The sequence below is a fragment of the Artemia franciscana genome, chromosome 21 (genome assembly GCF_032884065.1).
Source record: "Artemia franciscana chromosome 21, ASM3288406v1, whole genome shotgun sequence".
NCBI lineage: Eukaryota > Metazoa > Arthropoda > Branchiopoda > Anostraca > Artemiidae > Artemia > Artemia franciscana.
Genome location: NC_088883.1, coordinates 8,590,119 through 8,616,663, shown reverse-complemented (window position 1 = coordinate 8,616,663; position 26,545 = coordinate 8,590,119). Strand labels below are relative to the sequence as shown.

The 26,545-nt window shown below is 34.0% G+C and overlaps 1 protein-coding gene across 5 annotated transcripts in view; it reads left to right on the top strand.

Moving 5' to 3' along the window:
• LOC136041019 (sodium channel protein para-like) overlaps positions 1–26,545 on the top strand; it is a 592,014-nt gene that overhangs the window by 502,376 nt on the left and 63,093 nt on the right. For 4 of the 5 annotated variants that reach the window (XM_065725536.1, XM_065725532.1, XM_065725534.1 and 1 more), the window contains 4 exons: positions 6,387–6,510; positions 13,184–13,302; positions 15,187–15,458; positions 19,069–19,242. In XM_065725536.1, coding sequence (XP_065581608.1) covers positions 6,387–6,510; positions 13,184–13,302; positions 15,187–15,458; positions 19,069–19,242 — 689 coding nt within the window. Of the gene's footprint in view, positions 1–6,386; positions 6,511–13,183; positions 13,303–15,186; positions 15,459–19,068; positions 19,243–26,335; positions 26,459–26,545 lie in introns of all 5 variants that reach the window. The other variant, XM_065725529.1, reaches the window with a different exon arrangement.

Below are 26,545 nucleotides of genomic sequence, written 5' to 3'. Positions count from 1 at the left end.
CTGGTTCCTGATACACCTGCCAAATTTCATCGTCCTAGCTTATCTGGAAGTGACTAAACTAGCAAACAGGGAAAGACAGACAGACAGACTGACAGAATTTACGATCACTATATGTCACTTTGTAAATAAAAAGTGCCACAAAAACTTACTAATACCACAGAAATTTACGAAACTTTTTCTAAGACCTTTTAAGCCCTGGAAGCAAGAGATAAATTAGGGTCTAACTCGGTGTCTTCAAGTATCGCCCTGATTTACGAACAATTAGCTACAACTGAAGCCCAGCTGGAGAAAATAAGAAGTCATCTGCTGGAAAATATAACCAATCAAACAGTTCGTGGTAACGAACTGTAGTAAGGAGCGACCCGGCTCAATAGTAACCGAAACTCTAAAAAATGGAATTTTGATACCAATAGTTACATCGAAAGAATCGCATTTTAATGCTGATTTTAAATATATAAGTTTCATCAAGACCAGTTATACCCATCGAAAGTTACGAGCCTGAGAAAATTTGCCTCATTTTAGAAAATAGGGGGAAACACCCCCTAAAAGTCATACAATCTTAACACCATCAGATTCAGCGTATCAAAGAACCATAGAGTAGAAGTTTCAAGCTCCTATCTACCAAAATGTGAAATTTCGCATTTTTTTGCCAGAAGACAGATCACGGATGCGTGTTTATTTGTTTTTTTTTTTTTTTTTTTTTTTTCCTTTTTTTTTCCAGGGGTGATCTTATCGACTGAGTGGTCCTAGAATGTCGCAAGAAGGCTAATTCTTATGGAAATTAAAAGTTCTAGTGCCCTTTTTAAGTGACCGAAAAAATTGGAGGGCACCTACTCCCCCTCCCACACTCATTTTTTCCCAAAAGTCACCGGATCAAAATTCTGCGATAGCCATTCTATTCACCATCGTCGAAAAACCTAATAACTATGTATTTAGGGACGTCTCACTCCCCCGCAGTCCCCGTGGGAGGGGCTGCAAGTCACAAACTTTGACCTGTGTTTACATATAGCAATGGTTACCGGGAAGTGTACAGACGTTTTCAGGGGGATTTTTTTTGGTTTAGGGGGGATTTGAGGGGGGAGGGTTACATGGGAGGATATTTCCATGGAGAAACCTCTCATGGGGGAAGTGAATTTCAATTAAGGTGGCGCAGGATTTTGGAGCATTATTTGAAAAAACAATGAAAAAATAAATATGAAAAGTTTGTTTCTACTCAAAGTAAGGAGCAACATTAAAACTTAAAACGAACAAAAATTATTATGCATATCAGGGGTTTACCTTCTCGTTATACCTCACTCTTTACGCTAAAGTATTTTTAGTAATTTCAACTATTTATTCTACGGTCTTTGTGATTCAGAGGTCATTCTTAAGGAATTGGGACAAAATCTAAGCTTTAATGTAAAGAGCGAGGTATCGACCAGGGTTGAACCCCCTCATATACGCAATAAAAACATACGGATATAGAAGTTCGTTACGTAAGTTCATTCGTAAGTACGTATATTTTTTGCCAATGAAAACGTTTGTAAAAAATTAAAAGTTCTAGTTGCTTTTTTAAGTGATCAAAAACTTGGAGTGCAACTAGGCCTCCTCCCTCGCTCCTTTTTCTCAAAATATTCCGATTAATTGCAATTAATTCATATGCAAATTTCGCTTTAATTATTATGTGCGGAGAGCCAAGATCAAAACATGCATTAATTCAAAAACGTCCAGAAATTAAATAAAAAAAACAAGCTTTTTTAAATGAAAGTAAGGAGCAACATTAAAGCTTAAAACGAACAGAAATTACTCCGCATATGAAAGGGGCTTTTCCTCCTCAACGCCCCACTCTTTACGCTAAAGTTTCTTACTGTTTTAAAAATAAAGTTAATAGAAAGAGTCAAACTTTAGCGTAAAGAGCGGGGCGTTAGGAGGAAAAGCCCCTATCATATACGGAGTAATTTCTGTTCGTTTTAAGTTTTAATGTTGCTCCTTACTTTCATTTACTTTCAGTTACTGAAAAGTTCAATGATCCAAATTCACTGAAAAAAGAAGGTACTGAACTGATAATCAGCCAGGTTTATGATTCAACCACGCTCGAGTTTAATCCATAGTTTGCAAAAATTGAGCAGGCTCTACTAGGTAGTCTGAGATTTCAAACTGAAAATTTGTTGGAGAGAATTGGTCGAATAGAAAAAAAGCTTGATAATTATGATCAAGAGTCCATGCTTGATAGCCTTGTATTTCATGGGTTAAAGTAGTTACCTGGTGTAGAAACTCATACGACGATATCTAATATTATAAATAGCAAAATGTCTGTGCTTGGCCCTTTACTTTATTTAGTTTACGTGAACATGATGCACGTTTATCTAAAGGATACATATATTACTAACATTATTTCTAACAAAATTTGCAAAATCTGCAGATAATTTAATAGCTAAAGCTCATATTACTCTCAAAAGATTAGAGATGTTTACAAGTTTAAGTTTGCTGTGTGTGAATGTAAAGAAAATTTTTTACTGACATTCTGTGGAGTGGGTGATTCTGTTGATGTATTCAGTAAAGTTCTATTTGGTGAAAAACCTATTTTACAAGCTATATCACTGCGGTACCTCGGCTTCCATATTGATTCTAATCTATCGTAGAAGCATCATAGCGACATTATCTCCACCAAAGTTGCACTTGGAGTTGGCATCCTCAAAAGATTGAAGCATATTGTGCCGGAACATACTCTTCGCACGATATATTTTGCAATAATCTACCCATATATCGTACGGATGTTTAGTCTGGAGAAGCAATTTTTATGTTAATTACAAGCTAAATGGTTTTCTCATAGTTTTGATCGGACGATTTCGCTAAAAAAAAAAGGGGATGGGAGAGGAGGCCTAGTTACCTCCCAATTTTTGGTTACTTAAAAATACAACTAGATTTGTTTTATTTTTTTACAAACGTTTTTGTTAGTAATATACATTCGTACCTTACGAATTAGCTTATGCAACGAACTTATATAATTGTATATTTTTATTGTGAGGGGGTTTGCCCCCTCGTCAATACCTCGTTCTTTACAATAAAGCTTGAATTTTGTCCCAAATCTTTCAGAATGACCCTTGAATAACAAAGGCCGTAGAATAACTAGTTAGAATTATATAAAATACTTTTTGCGTAAAGAGCAAGGTATTGTGGAAGAGATGAACCCCCTTATATAAGTAATATTTTATGTTCGTTTTAAGTTTTAATGTTGATCATTACTTCCAGTTGAAAAAAAAATAATTTTCTCATTGTCTTTTTGTAAATGATGCTAGAAAATCCTACGACCCCTTCATGGAAATTCTCTTCCCTCATGAAAAATTCCGGCATGGAAAGATCCTCCCACTCAACTTGCCCCCCCCCCAACCCACCCTAAACCCAACACAAAAAAAGTCCCCCCGAAACGTCTGTACACTTCATAATTAACAACTATTATGTGTTAACAATGGTCAAAGTTTATAAGTTGCCGCCCCTCCCCCGGGAACTGTGGTGGATTTAGTCATCCCCAAAGACATAGTTATTAGGTTTTTGACTAAGTTAAACACAATGGCTATCTCAAAATTTTGATCCGGTGACCTTGGAGAAAAATGTGTGTTGGAGGGGGTCTCGGTGCCCTCCGATTTTTTGGTCACTTAAAAAGGACACTATAACTTTTAATTTACGTTAGAATGAACCATCTTGCGACATTCTAGGACAACTAGGTCGATACGATCACCCCTGAGGAAAAAAACAAAAAAAAAAACAAAAAAATACGCACCCGTTATCAAAAATACAAAATTCCACCATTTTTATGATAGGGGCTTGAAACTTCTACAGTAGGTTTCTCGGATATGCTGACTCTGATGGTGTGATTTTTTTAAGATTTTGTGACTTTTAGAGGGTATTTCCGCCTATTTTCTAAAATAAGGCACATTTTCTCAGGCTCGTAACTTTTGACCGGTAAGACTACACTTGATGAAACTTATATATTTAAAATTAGCATTAAAATGCAATTCTTTTGATGTAACTATTTGTATCAAAACTTTGTTTTTTAGAGTTTTGGTCACTATTGAGCCTAGTCGCTTCTTACTACAGTTTGTTACCACGAACTGTTTGAAATAGTAACTTGTAAATGAATAAAAGTAATACATTCTACTATAACGTTGAGATAGAACTTACTAATGTCTCAGGTTTTCCCGTCCCTTTTTTGTTTTTGTATTTTTTTTCTGCCCATCGTGAAAATTTAAATGCTAAACTGTTATCTGACTTGTAATCAACCAAATTCAAATGGTCAGCTGTTACCAATTAGACATGTGAAAAATCTAAATTCCCTTTAAATCCGGTCTTAATGTTCAGGGAAAGTCAACAGTCTTTAGATATTCTGATACAACCCTCAAGGAGCAATTAAGCCAATGAGAAAGGAGGAAATCTCGTAACGTATTTCAATGTTATTGGAAATAGAATTTGCTTTCAACCTAGGAGATTGACCTTAAGGGTATGAAAGTGAAATTTTCGGAATAAGTTTCTGAAATTTTCTGTTGCACGGATGGCAACCTGTCATCCTTATGAAAGTTGTCAAAAGAGCTTATCAGCAATATCTTGGGAACAATTTCGTATGTAAAATTTAAACTTTCAACTCTTGTTGTGGGGGATATTGAACTAACCAAAAGACAATATTTGCATCATAATACTGTTGCTTCTACTTCTACAGCTACTACTACTGCTACTAATATTATTACTGCTACTACTTCTGCTACTTCTACTAAAGCTAAGACTGCTACTATTAACTCTGCCTCTACTGCTACTACTTTAACTACTGGTACTACTACTACTACTAATAAACCTGAGGATATTAAGGTGAAAGTATTGAGTGTTAATGAAAGTTTTGATTAGCTAGTAATTTTTTCCGTATTTTAAAAGAGCTAATTTTATTTGAAATCCAAAGTTCTAGTACCCATTTTAAGAGTCGAAAGTGATTGGAGGGCAATCAGCCTTCCTCTTTTGCTCATAATTTTCCAAACACTTCCAACCAAAAGTTACAATAACCATTTTGTTCAGCATAGCTGAACAGTCTTGCAACTGTATCTGTAGGGTTATTGCGTCCGTCAACCCCCCGCCAGTTGTGCAAGTTTCCCATTATTTTTAAAAACAAAATGTTGCCATAAGATTAAATAAAAAAGCACTGGGTTTATACGATTGCCAATAAGACATCTCTGCATTATCCCAAGAACAACTGAACGTATTATGTTCAGACTTTTGGGGCTACTTCTAATACTACTTCTGCTCTTAAAATTTAACTAAATCAAAAGAGTGTAAGTGTATAAAAGCTGTCAAAGAGCATAAATAGATGTTTTTTGTGAAAGGTATCAAGTTTCAATTTTCAGGTCAATTAGATGATACATGAAACTAGATTAAACAATACTATTTATGTCCAGATTATTAAAAGGGTGTATGTTGTTAAAAAATGTTTCTCCAGCTTACTAATAGCAGGCGAAACTGCAAATTCATAATGAAAAACGGAAAAAAATTAAACCACTATTTTCTTTTTCCCTAAAAAGACTATGTCAGTATAAAACGAACTGAAATAAATTATAAAAAAAAATTCCACAAAATAACTTTTTCAAAGAAAAAGAACTCCATTAAACCAAAAATTGCCAAAAAATAAAATATAAAAAAATCTACGAAGCATAAAACTACCACAAATCAGCATCGACGTGTAAATGAAAGCCAAGAACAGAGATTGCAATAAATAACTGAGTCAGACTCAAAACGAGCAGAAATTAACGTGAATAGGGCTAAAAACCCCCATGCCTTCCCAAGGCCAGAATATAATTTGCACTTCTACTTGAAAAGATTTTTTTTAATCTTTTCGTTTTTATAAATTTAATAATTCAAATATTATTAACATTTTAAGGAATAAATTTCAGCTCATGTATATTAAACTGAAAACGCACATTCATTTTTTTTTTCAGTAAAATGCAAGTTATATTCTGGCCTTGGGAAGGTAAAGGAGTTTTTAGATCTACTCATTTTGGTTTCTGCTCGTTTTAAGTCTGACTTGGCTATTTTTTATAATTTCTATTCGTTTTTGGGTTTTTTTATTATCAATGTCGTTTTGTGGTAGTTTTGCACTTGGTAGATTATTTGATTTTATTTGTGCTCATTTTTGGTTTGGTGAAGTTCTTTACTTTTCTTTGAAAAACTTATTTTGTGGGAAAAGTTTTTCTAATTAATAAGGCTCAAAAGGCAAATTGGGTACATTTGAAGTGACTTTTCTTTCGGAAAAACTCACATCCTGTGAACGCAAACTATTCTCACTCGACCGTCTTCGCTTGAAAAGGCCTTAATTATGACAAGTCTTGAACAATTCTTCTTTCTAATAAAACTAACCTTTGTGGTTTTAGATAAAATGCAAGAGAAGCTACGTGGCATGAACAACAGAAGAAGTTATAATTGTAGTCAAGAATTGATTGACATGGATTTTGGATCTCATACAGTTGTTCATCTTCCAGATGAAGATGCAGAAAGGTGAGTTTCAAATAGTTCCTTGATTCCCGAGAAATACTATCCTGGAAATTTTATTGAAATCCTAATCATTTTAATGTGGCCACTATTATGGCTAATCATGTTTTCACATAACACAGACTATAGGCTAATCATTTGACTAGTCATGTTAATGCAACATAAATGTGACTGAAAACAGGTTCCACAGCCTAAGCAAACGTTCTTTACAAGAAAACCTACACCTATTCTGTGGCTTTGTGACTTTGGGGGATTTATGCATGTTCCAACGTATTAAAGTACCAACAATATCATAATAAAAACATCTTATGTTCCCTGAACCCAGAGCCGTTCGGTTACTATTAGGTTACTATTGGGCCGAGTTGCTCCATACTTATAGTTCGGTGCAACGAACTGTTTGACTGTAGCTTCACAGAAAAGCTTTACCTTCTTCAGCTTTTTGGTAGGTTTTCAGCTGATTTTTTGCTGAATTGTGACTTGCCTTTTCTCTTTTTTATATCTGGTGCACGCTACCACAAAAAAAGTAAACATAGAGGTCTTTTTGCCAAAAATTTAATAGCTCATTTTCCTAATTTTTTAAGATATATATGCTTTTATAAGTTTCCACTTGTCCAGTTCAAACAATCATATTTTGTTTTCACTGTCCTTGGTACTTTAAAGGCTTACAGGTGGTATTTTGGATCTTGTCACAGTAAAAGATTATATGACACCTCAGTTGTGCACACTAAACAGTTCGCGGCAATGAACTGTCAGCAAGGAACGGCTAGGACCAATAGTAACCGAATCTCTAAAAAACGGAATGTTTTCAACTTCCCATCTGTAAAAATGAGGAATTTTGAATTTTCCGCCAAAAGATAGATCATGGATGCGATTTATTTGATCGTTTTTGTTTTGTTTTTGTTTTGTTTTTTTTGTTTTTCTGTTTTGTCTTCCCACGGATGATCGTGCCGAACCAATGGTCCGAAAATCAAGATAGGACTCATTCAAAAGGAAATCTAAAGTTCTGGTGTACTTTTTAAGTGACCAAAAAGATTGAGGTGCACCTAGCCCTCCTCCTTCCCATGCCCCTTTTTCCCCTAAGTTGTCCAATCAAAACTTGAGATAGCCATTTTGTTCATCATAGTTATAAGGTCCAATAACCATATCTTTAAGGACGGCATGACTGCCCTCAGACTTGGAGAAGAGAGAGATATGAGAGGGAGGTATAAATTTATTTAAAAGAAAGAAAATAAACGCTATTCGTCTTTGACATGCCAAGAAAGGCATTAAGCTTAGAAGGACAAGCGAGGTTATCACCCTCAGCTAATTTAAAACCACATTCACACTGCGCTAATCAACACACAAGAAACTCATATGATGAAGGAAGAAAGGAAAAAAGAGACGGAGGAAAATATAATAAAAAAACAATAACAGCAAAGAAAATCGGAGGAATAAATTGAATAGAATGACAACCTTGAGCGGACTTCACATCAAATTCACTCACGAGACAAAAGAAATTTATTTGCCCACAAATAGATAACCGGAAGACTAGGTGAATTTTCCACACACTCGGGCAATATATTCCAAACATGGGGACAATAATGGGAATCACGAAAGATGCTCGAGTGGTACTCCTAAACTCATGAATTAAGTTATCAGCTTTTCTTGTATTATGATCATGATGGTCTCTATTAAAAATAAAAAGATTTTCAAGAGCAGGAGTGAAGAGGCGATTGAAACATTTATATGAAAAAATTGCGATTTGGTAATCTCGAATTTGGGATACATCCATTAACTTATTCTTTTTAAAATGCTCATGAGCAGGAACCTCATCAGAATCATAAAATTGGGATAATAATTTTACAGCTCTATTCTGAAGTTGTTGTACTCTTTCAAAACATTTTTCAAAATTACTTGCCCATATGGAGCATCCGTAGCTAATAGATGAACAAAATATAGAAAAATAAATCATTTTATAATCTTTTTTTTGGGACTAGATTTTTAATTTTTCGCATACCCCAAGACCTCTGCATAATTTGGTTTTTCCACGACAGGTTTTCATCAATTAAAAATTAATTGATTAATAATTTTTTCACATTTCCTCGAACTGTGATTTGATGATCAATCACGATTTGAAGTTTAGGGTCAACAGATTTTGTTGAAAAAAAAGTTAGAAATTCAGAAACTGCATTTTAAATTTTAAACACAAAACATTAAGTGAAGGCACTGTCAGAAAGAGCAAAATGTCACCTGCAAATAGGATGACACCAGCCTCTGACAGGTAATGCTTCACTCTATCAATGAAAATGATGAAAAGGAGGAGTCATAGGATTGACCCTTGTTGGGCCACGCACTCTATTTTCTCTTTTTGAAGATAAAAATGATTCGTTCTGAACTATCTGATACAGATTGTTTAGATACGATGAAAACCACTCAAGGCTTGAACCTTTCACTCCAATCGAGTCAAGAGCTTGAATAAGCTCCGAGTGGTCCACCATATCGAACGCTTTTTTTATATCCAAAAACACAGCTGCGGGTATGAGACCAGCTTCAAATTCATCACTAATCCAATGAACCAATTTCAGAACTGCCATATCCTTAAATATCCCTTTTCCGAGCCCAAATTGGTGTTCCATTAGAATTTTAGTCTTTACAGTATAGTAGCTTAACTCTGCATGTACCACTTTCTCAAATAACTTCGAGAAAAATGGGAGAAGAGATATAGGTCTTCGATTCGAAGGGTCATCTTTTTTTCCTCCTTTATGAAGAGGAGCCACTCTTGCGATCTTTAGTGCTTCTGGGAAGGCTCCAGGGTCAAGAGAAAGGTTGACAAGGTGCGTCAAGACAGGTAAGACACTCGTTTTTGCGGCTTTTATGAGTTTCAACGAAAACTCATCCATCCCGCTAGAGCTCGACTTTTTCGTAGCCATGAATCGTGCCACTTCTCGTTCCAAAAATCTTACAAACGAATTCTCATTTGCCGACTGCCTTTCTCATTCCTTGTCAGACTGCCAAGGAATTCTCATTTGCAGACTGCCTTTCAAAAGCACATCCAAAACTCGCAGATTCGTGTATGTTAGCCCACATTTGATCGCAAAGTCTTTTTCCTTCATTTGCAATTCCTTCAATTCCTTCATTCCTTCATTTCCTTCATTAACCACACAGGAATTTAGCTATGTGTCGATAATCGGTAAGACGACCTCATGTCGTCTCCATGGCTCTCTCCTCCGAGTTTTTTTTTTCATTTGTTTATTATATTCCCTTGATTTTCATTATATTCATTTTGGAAATGAGGTTCCTGAGCTCTCCGTTTTACTGAATTTAAAGTATTCCGAATTATTAGGAATTTCATAAAATTATCATCTGAATGATCCTTTAAATGATTCACATAAAGTTGGTTTTTCTGCTTTAATGAAACTAGAATAGCTTTAGTTATGCCTCGTTTCTAGAAAAATCTGCTATTAGGGTTTATTCTTCACAAGGGACATGTTTCATTCATTACAATCGTCGCTATCTCACTGAAGAGGTCATTTGCTGTATTTGGGCACTTTTCCCCTATTACACTTGAAACATTTGTTTCGTCCATCATATTTGGAAAACTCTTTGGGTTTTTATGGCACTTGGTATTAACCAAGTGACATATAGCAATCGCCAATTCTGTCGGTCTGTCGGTCCCCGGTTTTGCTACTTTAGGCACTTCCAGGTAAGCTAGGAGATGAAATTTGGCAGGCTTATCAGGGACGGAACCAGCTTAAATTATAAATAGTTGTTTTCCCAATTTGACCATCTGGGGGGGGGGGGGTGGGGGGCCGGTTAATTCGGAAAAAATAGAAAAATGAAGTATTTTTAACTTATGAATGGGTGATGGGATCTTGATGAAATTTGATGTTTGGAATTATATTGTGTCTCAGAGCTCTTATTTTAAATCCCAACCAGATCTGATGACATTGGGGGGAAGTTGGAGGGGGAGAAACCTAAAATCTTGGAAAACACTTAGAGTGGAGGGATCGGGATGAAACTTGATGGGAAAAATAAGCACAAGTCCCAGATACATGATTGACATAATCGGAACGGATCCACTCTCTTTGGGGTAGTTGGGGGGGAGGGGGGTAATTCTGAAAAATTAGAAAAAATGAGGTATTTTTAACTTACGAACGGGTGATCGGATCTCAATGAAATTTGATGTTTAGAAGGATATCGTGTCTTAGAGCTCTTATTTTAAATCCCGACCGTATCTGGTGACATTGGGGGGGGGGGGAGTTGAGAGGGGGAAACTTAAAACTTGGAAAACACTTAGAGTGGAGGGATCGGGATGAAATTTGGTGGGAAAAACAAACCGAGTGCTAGATACATGATTGACATAAACGGAAGGGATACGCTCTCTTTGGGATAGTTGGGGGGGGGGGTATTTCTGAAAAATTAGAAAAAATGAGGTATTTTTAACTTACGAACAGGTGATCGGATCTCAATGAAATTTGATATTTAGAAGGATATCGTGGCTCAGAGCTCTTATTTTAAACCCGACCAGATCTGGTGACATTGGGGGGAGGAGTTGGGAGGGGGAGACCCAAAACTTGAAAAACACTTAGAGTGGAGGGATCGGGATGAAACTTGGTGGAAAAAATAATCACGAGTCCTAGATACATGATTGACATAAACGGAACGGATCCGCTCTCTTTGGGGTTGTTGGGGGAGGGGTCAATTCTGAAAAATTAGAAAAAATGAAGTATTTTTAGCTTACGAACGGGTTATCGGATGTCAATGAAATTTGATATTAAGAAGGATATCGTGTCTCAAAGCTCTTATTTTAAATCCTGAATGGATCTGGTGACGTTGGAGGAAGTTTGGGGTGGGGAACCTAAAATCATCGAAAACGCTTAGATTGGAGGGATCGGGATGAAACTTGGTGGGAAAAATAAGCAGAAGTCTTACATACGTGATTTACATAATTGGAACGGATCCGATATATTGGGGGGGGGGGTTAATTCTGAAAAATAAGAAAAAATGACGTATTTTTAACTTACGAAGGAATGATCGGATCTTCATGAAACTTCATATTTAGAAGGACCTCGTAACTCAGATCTCTTATTTTAAATCTCAACCGGATCAAGCGTAATTGGGGGGGGGCAGTTGGGGGGGACCGGAAATCTTAGAAAATACTTAAAGCGGTGAGATCAGGATGAAACTGGATGGGAAGAATAAAAACCTGTCTAAGATACGTGACTGACATAACCGGACCAGATCTGCTCTCTTTGGTGGAATTGGAGGGGGGGGTAATTTTGAAAATTGAGGTATTTGTAACTTACGAAAGGGTGACCAGATCTTAATGAAATTTGATATTTAGAAGGATCTTGTGCTTTAAAGTTCTTATTTTAAATTCCGACCAGATCCTGTGACGTTGGTGGGAGTTGGAGGGGGAAACTGGAATTCTTGGAAAACGTGAAAATTGGGGTATTTTTATCTTACGAATAGATGATCGGATCTTAATGAAATTTGATTTTTAGAAAGAATTCATGCCTAAGAGCTCTTATTTCAAATCCCGACCAGATCGTTTGACATTGGGGAGAGTTGAAGGGGGAAATCTTGGAAAAACACTTGGAGTGTAGGAATCGGGAGGAAGCTTGGTGGATAGAATAAACAAATGTCCTTGATACGTGATTGACAGAATCGTACTGGATTCACTCTCTTTGGGGGAGCTGGGGGGAGGGGCTCAGTGATTTGGCGAGTTTGGTGCTTCTGGACGTGCTAGGACGATGAAAATTTATAGGCGTGTCAGGGAGCTGCACAGTTTGACTTGATAAAGTCGTTTTCCCAGATTCGACCATCTGGGGGGCTAAAGGGAGAGGAAAAATTAGAAAAAATTAGTTATTTATAACTTACGAGTGGGTGATCAGATCTTAATGAATTTTGATATTTAGAAGGACATCGTGACTCAGAGCTCTTATCTTAAATCCTGACCGGCATTAAGCCTCTTATTTTCTTTTTTAAATCAATCTATTGATTCATAGAATTTTGTTAGAGCTCATACCATATGATCTCTTGGGTCTTAGCTCTTCTCGCCTCGTCACAAGTGCCATATGAGCTCTTAGCTCTTGTTATTTTTCATTTCACGAGAAAACGAAGTCCATTCATTGTTTATTTTCCTTTGACTTGTTCAACTTTATTTTACTATTTAAAAGAAAGTGATCCGACCTATCGGACACAATCATATATGCTTGGATAAAAATCTGAGTTATTCGCTCTTTTTGGTAAATTTATATTAAAATAACCCATTCTAAATTTATTTTTGTTTTCGTAAATCAGTTCCAAAATCAATTTTTTCCCTTTATTTTTTATTTCGATGAAAAGGGTTTCATTCCTACCTTCAAGCCACAGGGAAACGTCATCCCTAGCCCAATATTGGGTATCTTTATTAATCAAAAGGCCTAGACCACCCCGCTCCAAGGTTGTCCGTTCTCTTCGCTCGCAAACACATACTGGAAAAGAAAAACCTCAGGGCAGTGACTGCTAAAAAATCACTTTAAAATAGGTACTTTCTGGTTCCATAATGCCATTAATGAAAAACTTCTTTAGACCCCTCCTACTGAAACAATACTTTGCATTGCTAATTTGAATTTTTCGCTTTATTTATTCGATTTTTGAATTTTTAATTTGAATTTTTCGCGTTATTTCGATGATGAATTTTTCGCTTTATTTTTAGCACTGCTTCATACAAGAGTCACATGTACAGAATAGATCACGATAGTCACAAGGGCAGTATTGTTAACTGGAATGATGAACCGGATTTCCAAAAGGAGGAAAGCAAGGTGGATATGGAAGGTAATTTGCAGTCCCACCCCCTTTAAATATTTTCTTATGGTTTTGAAATAACTTATTTTAATTACTGTCGGCCAATTACAGCAAGATTTTAGGATACATTTTGCAAAAACAGGTGTACATAAGGCAAAAAGAAATAATTTAACCAAAAATTAGTTTATATCAGGGCCAGGGTGTTTTACTGAATTAGCGATTGCGGCCCTTTTACTTAAAATTAATGATTTATTAGATTTGATTTATTCATATTAATAGGTAAGCCAATTTTCAGTCAATCTTTATGCTTATTAAGCATCTTTTGATTTATATATCTTTTTATATTTATTAGTTTTTTTAATTATTCTATGATTAAATGAATATTTAATTATTACAAGTGATACAGCGATGATTCGTTCATTATAGTAACTAGTCATCATGTATTTTTCATGTATAAGAAATATTTATATAAAAAAGTACCAAAAATTAATTTTGATATTTTTTTTTTCTTTGAACCATTCTATTTTATTGGAGAAAATGAATAATTCAGAAATTTTAGAAAAGCTCGAGTCGATCCTTTGGAAGTACGTTACTTTGTATCTAACCTTGGGACAGCAGCTTACTAGTTTTGGCCCCCATGGGATCGAATGGTATCTGAATATTATCTTCGATTACACATAGTTGATAGCAGTGGAATCAATCCACAGAATTTAAGCCGAATCGCTTCAAGTATCTTTTTTGATATCTTGGGGAGGAGTTGTAGTATCTCTCAGTTTGCAGTTAAAAATAACAATAAAAATGCAATTTTTAATGACCTTACCCCAAAAATTCTTTGTTCAAAAAAATAGGGAGAGGGGCAAAAACATAAGGGAACAGAGGCTCTCGTGCCCCCTGATTAATTCCACTGGCTGATAGAAAATCCTAAACCTTTAAAAATGATGCAGTAAAATGCTCTTACATTAATTAATAGAATGTCTATAATATATTTAGAATGTCAGAATATAATAGAATCGAAAATTTTATTTCAAATAAAAATTGGCCTCAAATAATTTAACATTATAATTCTATTTCATCGTCCTTAAATCAAAATTCCAAACGTGAAGATTTCACTTCGGCTCTATCGGAACATATTTATATTTATCCAAATCATTTTATTTTGTTTGAGAATGTTTCTTTGATTTCAGAGGATCAATTTTTTTTTTAATTTCAGGGAAACAATCGAAATTAAAAAAAAATTATTCAAGAATAATTCCATAAACAGAGATACAGGTGAATTTGGATTGAATTTAATTTACTATAATTTACTGAGGTCAAATAAAGCAAATCTCATTTCACCTAAGAACTTTGACCTCTGTCCACCAGATATTTCAGATAAAGCTAATGAACCCGAAACGAAAAGGTCAAGGAGACTTGCTTCCGCTGTTGCATGGAAAAAAATAAGAGCAATAAACTATAGGTAATTAGTTTATTGGGTATAATTTTTTTGTTTTAATTAATGTCTTTAGTTTTACTGCTGATGATGGACACTGTATATATGTCCAAATTATCCAGTTAAAAAATTTATATATGTTTCACTGTCAATTAGAAGGTTTCATCCCTATTTTGAACTGTTATATTTTTTTAATCTCTCTTTAAGCTGACTTAACAATAAATTCACTAGAACTTATACTCATCTTTATTCTGTTATCCTTAAAAACAGTTAAGCTAAAAATTCGGGTAGTTAATTCATGAGAATATAGAGGGTGAGTGGCAAAGATTTTTCAATGGATATACAAAAAAGGGCATTTTTCAAATCTAGGGGGGGGCATTTTTTTCTTTTTGTTTCTATGATGAAAATATATAAAACAAAAGGTGTTTCTCCAAATATAAAATCGTATCATTAGTCACTTGAATAATATAAGTTTCCTTCAACAGGCGAAATTATGGAGGACGTTGTTGATAACCAAGAAGAAATTGAAACCAATCCAAATATGCCTATGGTTCCACCTAGGGAAGATGAACAACCTCTCTATCCTGATGACTGCTTTCCCCCTGAATGGTATATAAAATTTCCCTTTCTTGCTGGAAAAGATACACCTTTTTGGGAAGGCTGGGCAACACTTAGACTTAAAACGTACAGACTTATTGAGGACAAGTACTTTGAAACGGCTGTTATTGTAATGATTTTGTTGAGCAGTTTAGCTTTGGTAAGTTTTTTCGATGTTTTTTTCATTAATTTAATTCAAAATTAACGTAGTTTCCTATCCTAAATCTTCTATTTTACTTTTTCATTATTTTCATTCATTCTTTTTTTCATTATTCTTTTTTCTTTTGTTTTTCTTTCACTTTTGATTCTAGCTGTTATAAGTTCCTTTCATTTTTTTTCATTAATGTAATTATAAAGTAAAAGTTCTTCCTACCCAAAACTTTTTTTCTACTTATTTAATCATTAGTTTCTCATTTCATCTTTTTATAAGCCTCATTTTTTTTACTTTAATTCCTTTTTCTTTACTTGCTTTTTCTTAGTTTAGACGTAGTAAGTCGTTTTTCATTAACATTTTTTTGCTTAGAAAATATATGAGAAAAATAAACATTGTGTTCTGCAATCCTTTTTGCTGATAAATTCGTTTTCCATTTGTATTTTCTAAACACGTTGCTTTAGAAATTACGTCAAAATTTCATAAGCCTAGCTTAGAAGAAATGGGAATATTTAATGTTTGTCAAGTCTAAATAATTTTTTGAGGTACCACATAAGCAAGCACTGATTTTGTACTACTGCTTTTACTTATTGAGAAGGTATAGCCTTGAATGTATCAATACTTAGAAATGATAACTGAAAGTGTCGATACCAGTTATAGCCCATCGGTACTTTATCTACTTGTAAAAGGTAAAAGGTAAAGGATACGGAATTAGACTCTACAGTCCGTACCGGCGGTGCTGATCTCCGTTTCTTGGCCCTTCAGCCAGGAAGTGCAATGGGGGGTTGGGGGCCAGCCATCCTGTGCTTTCACACACCCTTTCTGTTTACCTTCCCCATATTTCTCCAGGTACCCATTTAGAGCTGGGTCGATTCTGGCTAAGCTTACAGAGTCACGCCACTGACTCCCGTCCCAAACTGAAGAATTGGGTTCACTGGGATTCGAACCCGCGTCCTCTCAGACAAGGGATCCCGAATCCAGCGCACCAACCCACTCGGCCAGGAGTGGCCGAGACATCTACTTGTCTTTTATTTAAATTTACAATACTTTTGGTGGAAAACAAAGTCAAGGTTTTTACTCATGCCTAAGTCTAAATAAATTATCCTCTTAAAATGGTGATTCGATGACAATTGTTTTACTCTTTTCTTTTCTCATTTTCTTTCCTTCTTTTTTTTCCGAATATTTTGACAGTATGCTAAACCGTGATTTAGTTACAAGAAAAGATATAGAAAATAAAGAAAAAGTTTGCAACAATTTCGATGTGAATGAAGATTTATTTTGTGAAGAAAAATCAGTGATAGCGCTAAAAAAAAACAAAAAAAAACAGGTGCTGACAGTGTGGTAAATGAGCTTTTTTAAATATAGTGGTTGTGAGCTTAGAGGTAAATTACTGGAGATTGTGCATACGATTCTAAAAAAAAGAGGAAATACCTAGTGATTTAGACCAATTAAACCCCTCAATGAGAAAGGTAATAAGAGCGAATGTGGTTGTTACTGGGCCATTAGCCTGGTGTGTGAAGAAAGCAAATTACTTAGCATAACAATCCATAAGTTTGTACATAAAGTTTTAAGAAAAGAACAGAGTGGTTTTAGGAAGGATAATGGATGATGGACCCTTGTGATTAGGTACTTTGTGATTAGTCTTTGTGTATATGCTACGTAAGAACCACCACTTTAAAAAAAAAATAGAAAACTTAGACTAAATAAGATGAACGCAACTGGGACGCTGCGTTACAATAGGAAATAATCAATCCAAAGCCAATCCAAAAGGATTTTTGAAAAATAAGGATATACTTTTGGAGACCTATCTAAGACCAAGTGAAAAGCAGGTTGTCCCTGAATTGGGTTGGGAAGAATTCAAAAGAAAGGATTTAAAAATAAATCCTTAAAGGCCAGAGGACATTTAAGTGGTCAAAAGAAAGGACTTAAAAATAAATCCTCAGAGGTCAGAGGTCCTTTAAGAGATCAAAACAAAGGATTTAAAATAAATCCTTAGAGATCAGAGGTCCTTAGTGGTCAAAAAGAAAGGATATAAAAACAAATCCTTAGAGGTCAGAGGTCCTTTAAGAGGTTAAAAGAAAGAATTTAAAATGGGAAGAGGTAAACAGTAAAGTTCTGAAAAATCCCTGGAACGTGGAGAATGAAAATTCAGATGAAAATGAGGCAGAAGAGGAACGTGTGCAGCAGTGAAGGACTCAAGCAGCTTGGTGTTGCAGTGTCTTAGCAGCAATAGCAGTAGTTAACACACAAAAGTCATGCAAAAAGTAAACATAATGAAATATAATCAGAGTTTAGATTTTATATGGAAGCAAATGCTAGTTCTAAAAATATTTTTAGAAAAAATAAATAATATATTTTAATATAAAATATTTTAAGTAAAATATTTTGATCCTGGTTGATCATCGCACAGGCTTTTTCAATATTTCCTGGCTGAAGGGCCTGAAATGGAAATCAGTCCCGTTTGGACTTCCAAGTCTGATGCCTCATTCTTTATCTTTTTTATCATTTAATCAACTACCGGTTTCTGTAAAACTTTGACAACATTTTCTGCATGATTCTATATGATAAGATTTTTTCTTAAGGAAACAAAATGAACTGCGAGCCTCTAACCCAGATTATCATAACTTCTATAACAATAGTACATATTTTTGTTATTGGTGCTATTAATCTGCTTCATAAGAAATATCATAAAAGTGGCTTATAAAGTATACTACATAGCACTGCAGCAAGGACTGTTAACCAAGGTTTATCATAAAAGTCTTTGGTATCAGAGACTTTTGGTCCTTGATATATAAAATTGATGTAGTATTTTGCTAATTCCTAAATCTGCTTCTAAATGCGCCCAAATATGGTATATCAGCTTGGCACCTCAGAGAATACAAAAAAAAAATATTTCCAGAGAATTCAGTCGTGGTTCTGGCCTCTCTTGCCCCCGGGCCAATTTCTTGCTTAGCGCCCTTCCCCTGTTTCCCAAAGAATTTTCAGGTCAAATTTTAACAAAATTATTTTCAATTTATTAATTAATTGATAATTTATTATTTAAATTATTTAATTATTATTAATTATTTTTATTTAATCATTTTAATTAGTATTAAGGAATTATTTTTAATTTATTTTATTTGTTAATTGATAGTTTATTAATTATTTTTAATTAATTAAAATAATTTACTGCACTTTCTAATTTATGTTTATAAAAATAAAATTACAAAATAATTATACCCGGCTGATTATTTACTTAAAATTTTGCGACCCTAAAATTTCTGTGCCTAGGACAAATACCCCCTCTGTCCCTTCCCTAAAACCGCCTCTTAGAGGATGTGTCCTTGAGGAAATTTTTCAATACTTTTTTCATTAGCTAGTGCAACCATGGAAACATTGTAGCGGACATACGTGTTTATTTTTATGATTTTAATTTTTTGGTAGTTGAAGGGGGGAGGGGTAGTTTCTATTAGGTTACATTAAATTATTTCAGTTGAGTTTTATTTTCAAATGCATGCTCTGTTAAAACATATAGTGTATATCAATAACGTTAATGTCAATACAATTCTGAGTGGCTATTACTTTTTATTAATTTTTATTGATAGAACGTTATAACGTTATGCGTTAATATTTATTACAGGCTCTTGAGGACGTACAACTGCCACAGAGACCTGTACTTCAGGATATACTGTATTATATGGATCGCATTTTCACGGTCATCTTCTTCTTTGAAATGTTGATCAAATGGCTTGCTCTAGGATTTAAAAACTACTTTACTAACGCTTGGTGTTGGCTTGATTTTGTCATTGTCATGGTAAGTAATTCTTGTTACATTTTCTTAAGCTTTTTGTAAATTGCCGAATAAAGGGCTTAGAAAATATCACATGTTAATTATCATTTAATAAGACGAGTTAACCAAAGAAATTACGTTGTGGCAAAAATCAAGGCTTTTAAATATGGATTATTATACTTATAAATTATCCACTAGCTATTGTACTTAAATAATTATGTTAAATTACTATGTAATTTGAATATGGGTGTAATTTTAAAGTTCACAGTGAGGATGGTAATATATAATAGAATGGTAATCTAATTTCTTATTACCTTTTCTTATTTATTCTTTCATTTTATTATTATTCTTTTATTTTGTTATTATATTATTATTTATTTCTTATTATTATTAATAAGAAAGATCGTAAGTAATAATAAATGGTAATAAGAAAGATGGTAATTTATAATAAGAAGAAAGAATGTTATTATTGAAAATCAGTGGCATTATATGTCATCTTTGGCAAAGCAGAAGTTTTGTCTGCGGTAAGAGCCACATTTTGTCAAGCTCGATCCTTCAATGCCTATATACATTGTCTACTGAATGCTAAAACAGTTATCACAGAAAGTGATTTAATTCTGGATGCTTCACATATTAGAATCTTTAATGTAAAACATTCTGACCATGAGCTTGGACCACATCGTGGTGGAATTTTTACAAGAAAAAAAATTATCACGTGATTTAAGATTAGTGACATTATTTGTCATCTGTGCAGAGCAAGCCCCTTTTCAAAAGCTATAGCCCCTTTATGCTTCGCATAACAATGAACGTGGGCCACATCATGTTGGCAATTTAAAAAAAAAAAAAAAACAATTTTATCACGTGGTTTAAAATTAGTGACATTATTTGTCACCTATGCAGATGAACCCGTTTTCAAAAGTTACCCATTTGTTTTCACAGATGAATGCTGAAAGACTTCTTCTAGTAAAAAAAAATATATTCTTTGAATGTTAGAATCCCTAGTCTGCCCCATCCTCCCTCTGAATGTGTTCCCCGTCACTGCTGTCATTTGCATAAGAAAACTTTATCGTAAATAATACAATAATAAAAAAAATAAAAAAAATAAAAAAATATAAGTAAATAAAATAAAAACTTATATAAGTATATTATATAAAGTATAATAAAAATAATCGCTGCTCTATGTGTCACCTGTGCCTAAGCAAACATTTAGTTCTAAGTAAAATATAAATTTCGTCTCCTAGCGATTATAGACGTTATCCTGTGAATGTCAAACTATTTCTTCCAAAAGGCGATATAATTTTCGAAATTTTACATATTAAGATCACAGTGTCATTTATATAAGGTGAATTTTGTCATATTATTAAAAATTGCTGCCATGCTGTCTGTGCCGAAAAAAGGCGTCTAATCTTAAGTAGAACCAATGTTTTTGTCTCCTAGCGAATATAGGCGTTATTAGGTGAATGTCAAACTACTTCTTCCAAAAGGGGATATAATTTTTGAAACTTTACATATTAAGATCACAGTGTCATTTATATAAGATGAATTTTGTCATATTATTAAAAATTGCTGCCATGCTGTCTGTGCCGAAAAAAGGCGTCTAATCCTAAGTAGAACCAACGTTTTTGTCTCCTAGCGGATATAGGCATTAACCGGTTAGTTTTGCAATAGATCTTTAAAAAAAAAATTTAGAAAATTTTGTATATTAGAATCCCTAGTATGGCAATTCCTCGTTCTAAATTCGGGCATGATGTAAATTTGTATAAGAAATGACGGAATCACAGGACTGAAATTAAGGGGCATTATGTGACATATATGGTCAAGAAAACGTCTTGTCCTAATAAAAACTATGTTATGTTTTGATCTTTTGATGTTCCATCTCTTAACGCGTTCTCTTAAGGCGATCTCTTAACATCTCTAGTGAATATTGAAATAGTTATTCCAGTAAGAAAAGTGACCAGGGTTGTCTTGTACATCAGAATTCCTAGTGTAGTCGATCTCAACTATGAACTTGTGATACAGCATGGTGTCAATTTGGTGTCAATCGTGATACAATTTGGTGTCATGGTGTCAATTGTGATACAGCATGGTGTCAGTTTGTATAAGAAGCGTTGCATATTTAAATAGCCTTATTCAGTCAAATTTTTCATATCATATCATTTTTCATTCATTTTTCATTCATTTATTGTTTTTTCATTCATTTATGAAAGTTATTTTTCATCCATTTTTCATTCATTTATTATTTTTTCATTCATTTATGAAAGTTATTTTTCATTCATTTATGAAAATACCGAATACAATTAAAAAAGAAGCTTGTAATACCTTGATGACTTTGATTAACCACTCACTGGATCCTAAGAGCGGAATATTCAGTCACACACAGTCATTGAGACTGCCTTCAATAGGATTTACTTTCAAATCTAGCTCCTCTCCAGCAGACTTAAATTCTGATTCAGGTGTCCGGGCCTATTCCAACTTTACCATAGGATTAAAGACCCGTGACATTATGTGTCGTCTGTGGCGAAGCAAATGTCATGTCGTAAGCAACGCGTTCTTTTTTGTCTCTTAACGCTCAATTCCTTAGCTTGTTTAAATAATATCTATTGGATGTTAAGATATTTTTTTAACAATGTCTTCCAGTACCAAAACACAATTAGCCTACCTGTTAAAGCTATTTTTTGGGGGAAATGGATTTTCTGATTTCACTTTTACGGATATGAAAAGATAACTAAATCTTAAATGTTATTAGGCACTTGTGCAGTCATTTACTTCCACGAAGGAGGGTGGGGGTATAGTAAACACAAAAACAGGGAAATATTTGAAAAACCAAAGAGATTATCAATAAAACTATAATTTTATAGCGAAAGAATGGATATACATGTAACAGTTGTTAAAAAACAGTTTTATTAAATTATTTATAGAAATTATCTTTAATTTACTTTGAATCTAGTTTGTTTAAACCTTTCATGTTATCTCTTTTTCAAATTCATATTCTTTTTCCTAATGTGTTCTCAATAAGAAAAAAAACACGGTCAGTAACACTTTAATGTTTTCTCTTTACAGATTGTTTTAGAATTGTTTAAGTTGTCTTTTTATATACTCGATTAGACTTTCTTTTTCATATTCTTTTTTCTTACAGTTTTAGTAGTTGTCTTGGTAGTTTTGTACACTACACCTGTTCTGTTCTACTGATGTGGTAATAGACTATGGTGGAGGGGGTTAAACCTACTACCTTCATTCAACATTTATTTCTTCTTTACTAATCAGCGAATAACTCTCGAAAGCTTCTACAAAACACTCCTCCTCCTTTGAATAATTTACCAAAGTATAACAGTTCAAAATAGGGATGAAGCCTTTTAATCGACAGTGAACAGATATAAAAAATTTTAACTGGATATTTCGAACACATATACAGTGTTCATCATCAGCAGTAAAATTGCTGATGATGGTCAGGATTTTTAGATGATTATTAGGAATTTTACTGCTGATGATGAACACTGTATATGTGTTCGAAATATCCAGTAAAAAAAATTGTATCTGCTCACTGTCGATTAAAAGGTTTCAGCCCTATTTTGAACTGTTATGCTTTCGTCATGGAAAGGCAGTGTGGTCTTCGAAGTTATCTACGTCGAATAATTTACCCTTTAGGAATTAGTCTGGAGATGGCCCTTTTGCAAATTTTATTCGTTTCTTTCAAAGATCTCTAAAAAAAGATTATCTAAACCAATTGAAAAAGATAATCAAGTATGAAAAAATGTCATATCTTTTGAAAATGATTTTTGATTTAATGTTTCAATGTCTGCATCAAAGTAGAGTTTTAGCCAAATTTGTCTTCTTTTTAAAAAGTCTAAAATGATTTATTAATGAACTTAAGGGCTGCCACTGAGAACTAAAATACTCCAAAGCTCACTTCCAGAAAACCAAATCATGAAATACGAAATAGTAAGTACTTGGCATACTTTTTGAGAGGCAATGTTCAATACATGTGTACTTATCCCACGATTCCAAGCTGAAGACTGAGATTCCAATATCTTATTAATGACCTCCAGGGCTGCCACTAGAAATATACCATTATTTATCGAAATTTACCAAAAATTAACCATAATGATTTATTAATGACATACAGAGCCGTCACTGAAAGGCTACCAAAAAGGAACTTTAAGTAACAATAATATATATATATATATATATATATATATATATATATATATATATATATATATATATATATATGTATATATATATATATATATATATATATATATATATATATATATATATATATATATATATATATATATATATATATATATATATATATATAAGAAAAATCCCTAGGAGGGGCAGTCCTGGTGATCTCAAAGGTCATAAAATTAGTAATCAATATTTTGTTTGCAATTAGCTTTCAATAATCAACTTAACTGCAATGTGGATGGGGCTTGCAGATATTCCAGCATTTCGTTCAATGCGCACCTTACGCGCTCTAAGGCCGCTTCGTGCGGTATCTCGATGGGAAGGCATGAGAGTGAGTAGCTGCTCCAATTGGAGAGAAATTCTAAATGTGCTTATTCAGTGTCAAGTGGAGAGCTTTTATTTGTCATATAATGCATCTGGCAATTATTTTATTGGTCGTAGTTAAGGACTGGGGACCACTTGAAGGAAGCCGTGGAGAATTTTAAAAACTGCATTTAAACAATCTTGACCATCTACTTATGTCATTCTCGAAGCGCATTACTACTCCTTGTCCCCTCCCTCCCTAATGGGTAAGTATACATCGCAATTTAAATGTTTCTACTGTATTTTACAATGACAAATTGTTTGGCTGCCCAATTGGCGGTTTTTTGTCTAATGACAAGATAAACATCTTGGGTGGTAGGTTTCTAAAGGTTGGTACTTGGCTTTACCTCTGGGTTGGTTCTATGATCGAGCTGAAATAGGGCTAATTAACGGTATTAAGTACTATTAGTAGACGCTGAAAATAAGATAAAAGGCTTACTTGCTAATACGAAAGCAATATAGAGCCAGTTAGGTAGCGTGTAAAAAATAATTATTAATAGACTCGCGTCTTCAGGGGGCTAGAAAATAGCCCTTTCCTAGTTTCCGGCTGATAACAAAGTAGAAAAAAAAATTTGTGTGTCAAAACAGGTCTATCACACGTTTGCTATACAAAATACGAAAAAAAATGTTTTTCTTATCAACAAGAAAAATATATAAAAAAAGTAAGAAATCTACTTCACTGCATGTCTACGCTGTTATCAGACATCACTCTTTATTAGAAACCATTCAGTATTGATGCAGTAACAAGGATTTGCTTTTAAAGTACCAGACATCAAAATGAAAACATTTTTTGTCCCCTGGACCCCGCTTAAGTTTAATCATACCTGAAATCCGCTATTTTCTGAAAAAAAACTGGTTATTTCAAAATAATAAAGTTTTCAGAGCAGCACTATATTCTTGTCAGTGTTGACAAGACTGACAACTGACAAGACTGACAACAGTTGAACCGGAAAATAAACAAGCAAACTAATTAGTTAATTTTTACAACACTTTCTGTCCCTAAAATTTCAAAAAGCCGCCATCTGTTGGTTCCTGAAAACAACTGGAGCCATATTCTTTGGCTTATTTTTTTCTAATTTTTCATCTAAGGTTCTTGTTCTTTCACATGGTACCACCAAAAACTTAACTATTGCACAGGGAGGTCTTTTTCATTAAAAATGGAATTCTCTATTTTTTCTACTCTTTAAGATTTATACGGGTGTGTAATTTTCCACTTTAAGCAATCCAGAAACCAGTTAAAACAATAAGATTACATTAAGCTTCTCATTAGGATAATATGTACAAGATTTGTACAAGACTTGTACCATGTACAAGACAAGGCACATACTTAGGAGGGGGATGACCCCTTAAATTTCAATTTTTGTTCGATTTTATCCATAGTCTTCTATAGTTTTTATAAAACACCTTTACTGCTCTTTTTCTAAAATCGTATTTTCCACCCTTAAAGTTTGATACCAAAAGTTCTGCATAGTTGCTTATCTGCCTGTATGAACTTTTAACAGAAATATCTAAAAAATCACTTCAATCGTGTTATAAAGCAGAATGAGGGTGCTTAGACAAGCGGCAGATTATCAGATAATTCCTGCAAACTCCGTATTTATAGTAAAAGCCCAGTTTTTGAAAAAGTTAAAACAATTTTTGTAGGATAAAAACTTATAATTTTGAAAAATACGCGATGAGAAAGTTTTTTCCTGTTAAAAAGGGAAATTAGAATTTAGCATTAATTAGATTTAACACAATTAAAAGCAATTTATTAAATTTAGAAATTAATTTAATATAATAAATAATTTGACTTTTCGAGTTTATTCTTGTCGTACTCATTTTCTGTCCTTCTAATTTCTGAAAGGCACCGAACTATGTGTACTGTGCTCACATGTATACTGATTTTAGCCCAAATGATGATAGTGAAGCAATAAGAGCCTTCTGACTTTGTGAACGTTCACCATGCCAAATTGCTAATTTATGTGTTCAGATCCATAATACAGTGCAGATTTCATTACATTACCTCCGCGTATACGAGGTACCAATAGGATCATTACTTGCTAAAACCTTTACGCTAGAAGTGGGAGAAAACTGAAGACAGAGATTTTGTTGATTTACGACCTATACAACCTTCCTCCTTAAAAATAAGAAACTAGTTAAAGGCCTCAGAACTAAACATTACATATGCCCGGTGCTATCTTATATTCAAGGAGATACTATCATGTCATCCTTTTTATTGAATTGTTGTTTCCTGAGATGCTAGGCTAGGAATATCATGGTACTATTCCGACTTTCTATTCCTCTGGGTCCATAATGAGCAAGGTGTTAGGATCCCAATGAGCATTGGTCCAAGTGCTGAGACCCTGTTCTTGTGAAAATTGGAACTTCGATGCGAGGATTGACCTAGTGAGAATTGATCTCAAACATTCCATCCTTAACTTGACAATAAAACAAATTGTCAGATACATTAATAATCTAACTGATTTACAACTGAATATTCACTTCACTTTATATTTCTTGATATATGTGTTTCAATATTCTATGTCTACTAATCTGTTTCTTCTCTGACAAACTCTTTCAGCTCTCCTTAATGAACTTCGCAGCTTCTTTGGCTGGAGTGGGGGGTATACAAGCCTTCAAAACCATGAGAACACTTAGAGCCCTTCGCCCTCTTAGGGCAATGTCTCGAATGCAGGGCATGAGGGTATGTGAATTTAGAAGAAATCGTGGCTTTGTGTCATTTCAAAATGATTGTTTACTCCCCAGAGTTAGGAATCGCTACCGCTATAAG